The 12,230-nt window shown below is 35.9% G+C and overlaps 1 protein-coding gene across 4 annotated transcripts in view; it reads left to right on the forward strand.

Moving 5' to 3' along the window:
- The window catches only part of CCDC126 (coiled-coil domain containing 126), a 42,373-nt gene extending 34,452 nt beyond the window's left edge, over positions 1 to 7,921 (forward strand). For all 4 annotated transcript variants that reach the window (XM_010839067.1, XM_010839068.1, XM_010839066.1 and 1 more), the window contains one exon: positions 5,825 to 7,921. In XM_010839067.1, the coding sequence (XP_010837369.1) occupies positions 5,825 to 6,009 (185 nt within the window). In that variant the 3' untranslated portion in view covers positions 6,010 to 7,921. The remainder of the gene's footprint in view (positions 1 to 5,824) is intronic.
- Positions 7,922 to 12,230: the final 4,309 nt, after the last annotated feature.

Below are 12,230 nucleotides of genomic sequence, written 5' to 3' on the forward strand. Positions count from 1 at the left end.
AAGAGAGGTAAAGCTTCTGTATATCACTATGATTGGTAAAATGACTATCGTACATTATGTATAAGGTGTAATATCCAGAACAACTAAAACTTGCAGAGAGATACATTTAAAAACCCTTCAGAAAAATAAAAAAAAATTCTAAAAAGTACTCAAGTACCCCATAGGAAGGCAGGAAAAGGAAAACAGGGAAGTGAAAAAACAGAACAAACAAAAGATGAAATTTCAGACTTAAGTCCTAATATACCAGAATTACATTAATTATTAGTGTTATAAATACACTAGTTTGAGGACATTGGCAGATTGGGTTAAAAAACATGACAAAGTATGTGCTGTCTACAAGAAACTCACTTCAAACTTAATGATACTGGCTGGCTGTAAGTAGAAGGATTGGAAAAGATATTTCATGCAAATATTTGTCAAAGGAATGCAGGGATGTCTACATTAATAACAGATCAAGTAGACTTCAGAGGAAAGAAAACTACCAGTGTTAGAGAAGGACATTATATAATCATAAAGGGATCTAACCAGAAGAAATAACAGTCCTAAATGTATCTACAAAAATGATAGAACTGAAAATAAAAATGCATAAATCCACAATTATAGTTGAGAATTTAAACACTGCTCTCTCAGAAACTGATAGAACTAGGCAGAAAATCTACAAAGATATAAAAGACCTGAAGAACACAGTCTAAGCAATGGACTCCTACATATTTGGAAGCTCCATTAATAACAGCAAGATAACATTTTTTTTTCAAATTCTGTAAGCATTTTATTTATCATTGAAGAAGAAACACAGGAGCATTGTGTTGGCTTCAATGAGACCAAATAGTTAATCTTTAACATAGCTACCACACTCCAAAATAGAAGTCAACACGGGATATACATGGGTTTTAACAGTCCATAGAACATTTACAAAAATAGTTATCCTAAGACATAAAACAGACCTCAACAAATTTATAAGAATTGGGATCGTAAAGTGTATTCTGTGACTGCAGTGAACTCAAAATAGAAATAAAAGAGTGGTAATAGGACAATCCCCAAATGAAAGTGCAACATAAAAAATTGTGGGACATGGCTACAGCCATGCTGAGAGAGAAGTTTACTTTAGAAAAGTACATACTTTAGAAAAGAGAAGTCTTAAATGTATAATCTGAGCTCCCACCTCAAGAACCTAGAAAAAGAAGAGCTAAATAAACCCAGAGCAGAGCAGAAAGAAGGAAATGATTAAAATAAGAACAGAAATAAATGAAATTGAAAGAAAATCAGTAGAGAAAATCAATGCAACAAAGAGCTTTTCCTTTGAAAGAGTGGGGAATAAACTGGCAAACTTCTAATAAGACTGACAGAAAAATTGCAGTGTCACTACAGACACTGCAAATATCAAAATAATAAGAGACTAAGAACAGCTCTACCCATAAACATAGGAACTTATATGAAAGGGGTTGGTACCTCTAAAACTGTGAACTAGCACAGTCACGCAGTATGGAATAAGTAATTCGAATAGCTCTGTATAGGCATAGCTCAGAGATACTTGGTTCTAGACCACTGAGATAAAGCAAGTCATTCCAAGTTTTTGGTTTCACAGTGCATGTAAAAGTTACATTTACACTGTAGTTTATTAGGTGTACAATAGGAATAGCATTATCCAAGAAACCAAATAAATGTACACACTGTAATTAAAAATACTTTATTGCTAAAAAATGCTAACCATTATCTGAGCCTTCAGCAAGTCATACTTTTTTTTTTTAAACTGGTCTTGCCTTGATGTCAATGGCTGATGACTGGTCAGGGTGGTGTTGCTGAGGTTGGCAGGCTGTGACAATTTCTTAACATAAAACAGCAGTGACGTTTGCCGCATCAGTTGACTGATTCACAAATGATTTCTTTCTAGTACGCCATGCTGTTTGATAGTGTTTTACCCACAGTAGAACTTCTTTCAGAGTTGAAATAAGTCCTCAAACTCGGCTGCTGCCTTGTCAACTAAGTTTATGTAATATTCTTAATTTTTTTTTTCTCTTTTTGTCATTGCAAGTCTTCATAGCAACTTCACTAGGAGTAGAGTCCATGTCAGTAAACCAGTTACTTTACTCATTCCTTAAAGAAGCAACTCCTTATTTGTTAAAGGGTTTTTTTTTGTTTGCTAATTTTTTTTTCTGTCATGAGATTGCATCAACTCAGTGACAATCATCAGACTCCACTTCGAATTCCAGTCCCCATACTGTTTTCACATACCTGCACATCTGATCACAGATCACCATAACAAATACCATAATGAAAAAGTTTGAAATATTGCAACAATTACCAAAATGTGACACAGAGACATGAAGAGAGCAAGTGCTGTTGGAAAAATGGCACCGATACACTTCCCTGGCACAGGGTTGCCACAACCTGTCAATTTGTATAAAAAAAAAATCACAGTTTTTACAAAGTGAGATAATGTTTGTAACTGTTAGGGAAATTGACTATAAGAACTTCCAAAAAGAAATCTTCAGGCCCAGGTGGTTGCACTGGAGAATTCTATCAAAAATTTTAATAGCAATTAGTATCAATCTTACACAGTCATTTCCAGAAAATAGAAGAGGAGAGAACACTTCCCAGTCCATTTATAAGGCTAGTATTAACTTTACACCAAAACCAAAGACTGCATTGGTAATAAAAACTAAAGACCAGTATCCCTCATGAGTATAGATGTGCAGGTCCTTAGGAAAAACTTAGCAAGTGGAATTCAACAACATATACAGAGAATTAATTACTGTTATCAAGTGGCATTTATTCCAGGGATGCAAGTCTGTTTTAATTTTCAAAAAGCAGTCAGCTTAATCCATCATAGTAGAAGGTTAATGAAAAGAAAGAGGGTTACTGTAAGAGAGCAACCCAGGAATCCTTGTGGTGAAGGAAATACTCTGCATCTTGACTGTACCAGTATAGACTCTAGTAGTGATGTGTTATGTGATTTTGCAAGATGTCACTATTGGGGGAAACTGGGTAAAGGGTACTGGAATCTTGTGTTTGTTACTTCTTGCACTTAGTCAGATCATTATATAGCTTTTCTTTTCTCGCTTAAAAACTAGGCTTTTTTAATGTACCTAGGCATTTAATTTGTATGTGAAGTTTGATGAGAACATCTCTTGATCTACTCAAGAGATCTAAACAGTGTGCCTTGCACTCTTAAGTAGGGAAGTAATAAAATATTTGTTGAATGATATAATTTATTCAGCACTCAGTGGGAGAGGGTAGCTGTATTAAAAATGTAAAAGACTGAACAATTAATGTACACTTAATTACAGAGTTTATGAGGCTTTTGAAATGATTTTTACCTAGCTATTTGCTCTGATATTTAAATTAGCTTTTAGTTCTTAGGAAGCATTCTTGTTTTGTTGCTGGCTTCATAATAAAACTTTACAGTGAGTAATTTGCTTTGATCAAGAAGTGACTTCTAACTTTTCTCCCTTGTACAATTAAGCAGATTTTAGTGGCAGTAAAATATTCATTTGAATTTGAAAAATATTAATAAGGAAAAGTTTTTGACTTACATTTTAAACATTTAATGTGTTTTATTTTCATTAGTCATTTTTGCATTTTACTATAATTGTGTTTCTTTTTTGTGTACACATGATTAATTTTATTTGTATCTGCCTCTCCTCACATTTATACAAATAGTAAAACCTATTGGGATATAAAAAAGAGATAAATCAAGATAGAGACATATAGGTATGGAAGTTTATTTTACTTTGTATAATATCTTTAAGGTTCATCCATTTTGTATCGTGTATTAGAGATCATTGTTCCTTTTTATGGCTAAATAATATTCTCTTGTGTGTGAATACCACATTTTGTTCATCTTGTCGCCTACTGATGGACACTTAGGTTATTTCCACCTTTTTGCTATTGTGAATAATTCTGAAATAAACACTGGTGTACAGGTACCTCTTGGAGTCTCTTTCACTTTTTAAAGGTATGTACCTGGGAGTGGAATTTCTGGGTCGTATGGTTTGATCCCTGGGTTGGGAAGATCTCCTGGAGAAGGGAAAGGCTACCCACTCCAGTATTCTGGCCAGAGAATTCCATGGACTATATAGTCCGTGAGGTCGCAAAGAGTCAGGCACGACTGAGCGGCTTTCACTTTTACTTTTTTCATGGTATGTTTAGGTTTTTTAGAATCTGCCTGGCTGTTTTGCATGATGGCTATGCCATTTTATAGTCCCACTAGCCATATATGTGGATTCTAACTTCCTCATGTTCTTGCCGGTGTTTGTTATTTTCCCGTTCTCTGATTATAGCCATCCTAGCAGGTGTAAAGTGATGTATCATGTGATGTTTGGTATTGTTTCACATGCTTACTGATCAGTTGCATATCTTTGAAGAAATGTTTTTTTCAAGTTCTTTGCTGATTTTAAAAATTGAGTTGTTTATCTTTTTATTGTTGGGTTTAGGAGTTCTTTATATGCTCTTGATATTAAGCCCTTATCAGATACATGATTTGGAAATATTTTCTTCCATTTTGTAGATTGTCATCTCCCTTTCTGGATAGTATCTTTTGATTTCCAAAAGTTTTAAATTTTGATGAAGTCCAATTTACCTATTTTATTTTTCTTCTACCTATTTTTTTTTTTTTTTTCTGATGACTTACTAACAGAACCATTAGCAATTTTATGAGCTGTTGTTGAAATGATTTTTTTCTCTGATCACAGATAGGGGTTGGGGTGCCATTTTTGGTCCAGGGTCAACAAAAAGTAACAATATTAGATGTCACTGAATACCTAATATGTGCTAGGTGCCATTGGGAATCCTGAGTAAAAAGACTGAAAATGAAGCAGAGGGTCATAATTTCATTCTCTTTTTTTTCTTTTTATTTTAATTGGAGGCTAATTACAATATTGTGGTGGTTTTGCCATACATTCACATGAATCAGCCATGGGTGTACATGTGTTCCCCATCCTGACCCTCCCTCCCACCTCCCTCCCCAGCCCATCCCTCAGGGTCATCCCAGTGCACCAGCCCTGAGCACCCTGTCTCATGCATCAAACCTGGACTGACGATCTATTTCACATATGTTAATATACATGTTTCAGTGCTATTCTGTCAAATCATCCCACCCTCACCTTCTCCCACAGAATCCAAAAGACTGTTCTTTACATCTGTATCTCTTTTGTTGTCTCGCATATAGGGTCATCGTTACCATCTTTCTAAATTCCATATATATGCGTTAATATACTGTATTGGTGTTTTTCTTTCTGACTGACTTCGCATAATTTCATTCTTGCCAGGTGAATTCTGCTGACATCATTGTAACCTCCCGGAGAGATTAGAAGATAGTTCCCTATCATTTGCTAGTCAGAACTACTATCTGTACTGCACTAACCAGGTTCCTGGCTCTGCTCTGGTTCCTGGGTTCCCCCCACATTTCAGCCTGTGGAGGTTCTAGGTTTTTTTGTTTCTACATTTCATTGAGTTTCTTGCTTAGCTAGCTTTCTACCTTAGCTGCCTAGCCCACATCATCTTTACAGACTGCTTAAGAATCTCAAAGTAAATGGATTTCTTACAGAGGGACTAACATTTTAAACTAGCCCTTAAATCTGTTTTATTGCATTAGAAAAGTGAATTTCCCCACATTTATAACTGAAATTATTCCTATAAGAAGCTCTGTATGTGATACTATTGATTAAAATACTGAGGCTTTTCCTGTTTGTGGTTTGAGTACTTTCTTTCTAGTATATTTCAGATGATTCAATAATTGTTCATGTTTCCCGTCAAACTATGAAAGCACAAATATTAAGTGCTCTATCACTGTTTATTATGATTTATTCTCATTTTTTCCCCCTAGCGGATCTAAGAAGAACAATTGCTGTCCTTTTGGATGACATTTTACAACGTTTGGTAAAGCTGGAGAACAAAGTCGACTATATTGTTGTGAACGGCTCAGCAGCTAGCACTACCAGTGGTACTAGTGGGAACCCAGTGCCACTGACCACAAATAAAAGGGTAAAAGCATCAGGCAGCATTAGATAGCAGTGGAAGATCACCTCGTGCTGCTACATTCACCATGGATTATATCCTATGGCAGAAAATCACTGGCTAGCATAGAGTAATACTTTACAATAAAAGCTCTGCGCATTTTCAAGGAATATGCTGGATTCATGGAACTTTAATTCTGTATATAATTTAAAAGTTATTAGTTTGCTTTCAGGCACATCTCTTCAATGCTGTACTATAGCCTTAAAGGGAATTTGGTAACATGGTTGATGTAGTAAGCAGGTAGGTGATCTTTGTATAAATCTTTGTGTTTGAGACCAAGTTGAAACAAAAACACTGAAAGACGGATTCATTTCTACAAAATATTTATTTAAATATATAACATATTTTTTAGACAAATGAGGAATATTGTTATTGAATCGTTTTGTCATTTGTTATGGATAGATGTGAATGTTGGACTAATACTATTAGAAAATGTGCTTACTTCCAGTACTTACTATATTTTGTTATTCAGATTATGAGCAGAGAGAAAGGAAGTATAATATTGAAAATAGTGTTTTGAAATGATGACCCAAAGAATGTCTTCATTTGCACTATCCCTTCAGAATAACTGAAGGTTAATTATTGTATATTTTAAAAAATTACATTTGTAAGAGTATAATCTTGAAATGGGTAGTAGCCACTGTTCGTAAACTATTCTAAACATTGGGGCAATTAAATAACATTAAAATAGTAATCTCCAATCTCGTATGTAACATTTTCTTATATACTTGTATTCTGAAGAATAAAAAATATTTTTATGATGAGATTAAATATTAATTCATGATTTTTCATATAGATGAATGTTAATTTAAAAATATAACACTTTGATTATGCTGTCAAGAAAGCACATTATTTCCATATTTGGGTAATTTTTGCTTTTATTATATTGACAAGGAAGCGGGAAACTGAGATATTTGTGAGACTGGAACTCTTAAGAACTTTAGCCAGATGTGTATAATAAAAGTATTTGTGTTGCATTAAATTGTTTGGAAAATGTTAACATTATAGTATATAGAATATATACTCTTTATGAAATGTTGGATTTGTATGATATACAGTAGATATTCATTTTATGTAGTGACCATTTAAAAATAAGAGCATTTAAAATGTAATTTAAATTATGAAGATGGACTATCTTTTCAGGAAAACAGCTATTCTATATATAGCACAAGAGAGCTCAATCTTGGGTAATTCTGGTATAGAGCAAAGTACACCTTTATTTAAATTTTCCTTGTTGCAAATTTAATTGCCATATGGTGCCCTATGTTTCATAGTATTTATTCTGTAAGTGCAGCTAGCTTCTAGATTTAGACTGTATTGTATTTAGTTTTGGAAATTGTATTGTTCATTATTACAATGTGCTACCAGACGTGGTAGCAATAATTATACTGGTTTATTAAAGTAAGTATGAGAAAATACTTCTTGAAGGTATCTTTGCAAACTCTTCCCTGTACCCTGCCATTATGTGAAGAAATTATTTACATACCGTTTCCAGGTGAAGTTTGGAATAGTTGTTCAGTCTCTCATTAGATGTGTACATTTTTTGTTTTTGTTTTCAGGGATGAAATAAAATGTATTATTTGTACTTTAAAGTGTTATAAGTTTTCTTCTTTAATGATGATTGTTGTTTTAATAAATGGTAAGTGATTAAAAGGAATTTTAGATAATTTTGGGTTTTATTCCATCAATTTCCAATAGCTGTTTCAAAAGAGAAAAATGAAAGATTGCCTCATTCAGATTAGAAGAGTCTGAACTTGGGGATTGATGGGAACGAATTCTGAGGTTTGTGATTGGAAGTGGTTCCTAGATTTGTTCCCTCAAGTTGAAGTTTACTGTTGAGTCTTTTTTTTAATTTTAATTTTACATTGGAGCATAGTTGATTACCAGTGTTGTGTTAGTTTCAAGTATCCAGCAAAGGGATTCAGTTATACACGTGTCTGTTCTTTTTCAAATTCTTTCTTCATTAGGTTATTACAGAGTACCGAGCAGAGTTCCCTGTGTTGTACAGTAGGTCCTTGTTGATTATCTGTTTTAAACATAGCCGTGTGTACATGTCAATCCCGAACTCCCAATCTATTCCTCCCCCTCTACCCTTCCCTCCTGTTAACCATAAGCTTATGCTGTAAGTCTGTGAGTATATTTCTGTTTTGTAAATAAATTCATTTTTATCATTTTGTTAGATTCTGTATATAAGCAATATCATACGATCTTTGCCTTTGTCTGACTTCCTTCAGTTTGTATGATCATAATCTTCAGGTCCATCCATGTTGCTGCAGATGGCATTATTTCTTTGTTTTTAATGGCTGAGTAATATTCAAGCGTGTGTGTGTGTGTGTGTGTGTATATCTTTTTTTATTAGTGTCAGTATCTTTCAGACATCTTTCCAGAATGAATTTAGGGCTTCCAATAAGTCTTTATTAGGTCAAATGTTACTTCATGTTGCTTCTTTTTGAGTGTTGATTAGCATTATTCATTTAAATAAATCATTTTTCATTTAGCTTTCTTGGAGTGTTTAATTCAGTCATCCACCCACTCTTTCTTTACTATTTCATATAAATTAGACATTAATAGTTAATACTGATTTTTTTTTTTCAGACCAAGAAGTAAACTTTGGTTCTGAGGATTCTCTTTAAATGGGAAGGTGATGCGAGGTATAATAGCAAAGTTTGAGGAGAGGAAACATTTTGAACCATTGGTGTTTGGAAATTTACCCATAACAGATTATGTTCAATTTTGAGATAAATGTGCTTTTTGTTTGCTTTTGCATCTTCAGAGTTTGAAAGGAGGAAAAAAAAATTCCCTTTTGAGTCTTTTCTTGAGATTGGAATTGGGAGTTTCAGGCCAGAAGCCTTGAGTGGATAATTGCAGCAGGAGAGCCCAGAAAGGGGATCTCTGCCAGGTAAAAAGGGCCACTGGCCTCTGCCTCTTGAAAGAGGCTCTACACGTTGTGTATTAAAACTATTCAAAACCACAGTGTGTTCTGGGAGGAAGGATTTGGAGAATTTATTTTTAATAATATCCCTCATGTGATGATATCATTACAGTAACACTGAACATCTACTAAGGGCTGAGCCCTGCACTGTGCCGTCATGTACAATGTCTTATTTTAATCTTCAAAACAGCATTGTGAGGTAGGTTCTGTTAATCCCCATTTTGTAGGTGAGGGACTAAGGTATGGAGAAGCTGGATATGAGGGCTCTGGTCACAGATCTTTTATGCTGTTCAGCAGAGATTCAGACCTAGAAGGGTTGGTTTATAGGGTCTGTGCTCTTGGTCACTGTGCCTTATCAGCTGTTCTGCGAATCTTGGCTTAAGTAAGCTCAAGCATTCTCCCTTCTTCCTCTTATCTTGTCCCCTGGACCTACGGACTTTTCTGTTGTGATCCAGGAGAGAGCTCCTCACTGTCCTCAAATGCCTGGGTCAACAAAGTGCATAGAGTCTAAAGAGGCATCACACAGTAGGTGCTGGGCTCCCAGGCATTGGTGGTAGCTCCGACCCAGGCTGATGGCCCAGGATGAACACACACCATAGTATTTGGGAGCTTATGAACAAGCCTGTCACGATAGCGGCTGTTACATCACATCTTGGACTAAAGAGAAGGGAGGAATCAACTTGGTGCATATTCTCTAGGGTGAATAGAATCTGCTCAGTCTTCCCGTTAGGGCCATTTTTTGTGTGTCCAGCATGGAATTTAGGGCACTTCTCCATCAGTATCTAGTATGTGTGTGCATGCTCGGTCATGTCCGAGTCTGCGACCTCAAGCACTGTAGCCCGCCAGGCTCCATGCAAGAATTTTGCCTGGATTTGCCAGGCAAGAATACTGGAGTGGGTTGCCGTTTCCTTCTCCAGGGGATCTTCTTGACCCAGGGATTGAACCTGCATCCTCCTGCTTTGGCAGGCGGATTCTTTACCACTGAGCCATGTAGGAAGTTATTGAGAGTATTTTAAATTGCAAAAGCTCTGAGTCCACCTGTTTTCTGTCTCTGGATGATTTCTGCTCACTGTACATGGTCCTTGCACTGATTACCAGCCTGGAATTAATCTCTCCATGGAGAAGTGAGGAAAATTTTTCATAGAATTCCTCTTTTTAGCATTTTCATTAATACTCATCCTGTATAAATAAAAGGGTTCTCTGGCCTTCCCCTGAATTTGATGTATTTAAAAGTAGAATGAATGTAAAGAATGTTTGTTGTGAACTGTGACAGTGCATTTTAGCTAAAAATGCCCTTCTTTTAGCTTCTAGGCAAAGACACAGTTGGAGGAGAAAGGCAGTCAGAAGTTGGGGGTTGGAGGATTGACATATTTATGTAGTTTATTCTCTCTTTATAGGCTGCTACATTTTCTGCCTTGGGAAATAACTAAATGGTGCTTGGAAATAAACTCTTCCAGGAAGTTGCTATGAATATTGATAGTTTCAAGTAAAAATAACTTTCTCTTTACGTGGCTTAATTCTTCTTATCTTTTCCCCTAAATATCATGTGCTAAAAACAATGTTAAGTTTAAATACAGTGCTGAATAACCATGGTTAAAGCAGAAGAAATGTTGCTCTTTTTTTGATTAAAACAAGTGACTTCTGACACAGAGTGTTAGCTGAGGGGCCCAGAGACCGCAAAAGTGGCCACTCTGCCTTCTGTTTCTAGAAAGAAACTTTTCCTGAGGCTAAAAAGGAAGCCAAGGCCACAGCTCTAAAAGGAGGAAGTTTTTCTTCCTGTCGATTAGGGCTCTGTTAACTTTATCAGGGAAATAATGAACTTGGAGAGGACATAAATAAGCTCTACTTTTTACACCTTTCTCCAGGGAGTCTTCACTTCACATATACTGATGCCAAGGTGGAGAGAACTGATTTCTTCGCAACCCAGAAGGCCAGATGGAAAGTATTCTTTGCCTGTGCAAAGCTAGTATTTCTTGCTGATGATAAGGCATGAGTGCTGGCTTCGTGAAATAACGTCCCATGATAATAGGCACGGCTGGGACCCATTACAATCTTACAATGTCACATTGGGATTCCAAGCAGATGAAGCCCAGCCCTAAAGAAGTCACAACTATGAAACAATTCTGCTGTCAGGCTTTGACTACCCTGTTTTATATCATGTAGTCCTGATTTGTTCTTTTCTATTTGCTTTCTTGGAAACCCTTCCCCTTACTCTCTGGTTTGAGTACAGTTTTTTTCCCCAATATAAAGTCGGGTTTTCCCTACTTAGTATTCCAGGCTTTCCACTCCCAGCCTCAAGAGATTGCCCCTTTCTTTGGAATCCTGTTACCACTTGTGGTCCCTGCTTCATGCATTTAGTCCTTCATTCACACTGTTCCCTCCGGATTCCCTTCTCCCAGCTGTCACGAGTGGCTTCTCTTTCTTAAAGTCTTAACTGAAAGCCACTTCTACAGAAAGACCTTCTCTCACTACCATTCTAAAATAGGAGGCTTTTCTGTATATTCAGAGACCGTCAGGTTCCTAGTTCCCAGCACAGTAGCTGGTACATAGTAAATGTTTATTAAATGAATTACAAATGAATTTGTATGTTATTTTTTTTCAATTTTATTATTTTTGGCTGGCAGGGTCTAAAATTGCTGTTCCGGCTTCTCTGTAGTTGTGGTGAGCAGGGCTACTCTTCGTTGGAGTGCATGGGCTTCTCACTGTAGTGACTTCTCTTGTGGAGCAGGGGTTCTCGGACACATAGACTTCAGTAGTTGCGGCTCCTGGGCTGTAGAGCACAGGCCAGTAGTTGTGGCCCATGGGTTTAGTTGCTCTATTACATATGAGATCTTCCCTGACCAGGGATCAAACTTGTTGACTCCTGCTTTGGCAGGCAAATTCTTTACCACTGAGCCACCAGGGAAGAAGTCCTGTTATTTCAATTTAACGTGTAATGATATGCAGCTTAAAAGCTTTCAGAATAAGATCAAATTATAAATTGATTTGGAAGGAACTGAAATCTTTAATTGAATCTTTCTTTCCACAATTTGGTAACTCTTAAAAATTTATTAAGATTTTCTTTAATGTTTCTCAGTAAACTTTTATAAGTTGCCTTGCAGAGGTTTTATATGTGTTTTGTTATATTTATTACTAAATATAGTGTGTTTTATACTGTTGAGTTGTATCTTTCCACATTTCATTTTTATTACTGATAATATATAGAAAATTAAAAGGAACAAAAACTTTGCTAACTCCAAGAATTGGGACATATCTCAAAACAGAAGTGATGCGACCCATGTCC

The sequence above is a fragment of the Bison bison genome, unplaced genomic scaffold, assembly GCF_000754665.1.
Source record: "Bison bison bison isolate TAMUID 2011002044 unplaced genomic scaffold, Bison_UMD1.0 scf7180017864109, whole genome shotgun sequence".
NCBI lineage: Eukaryota > Metazoa > Chordata > Mammalia > Artiodactyla > Bovidae > Bison > Bison bison.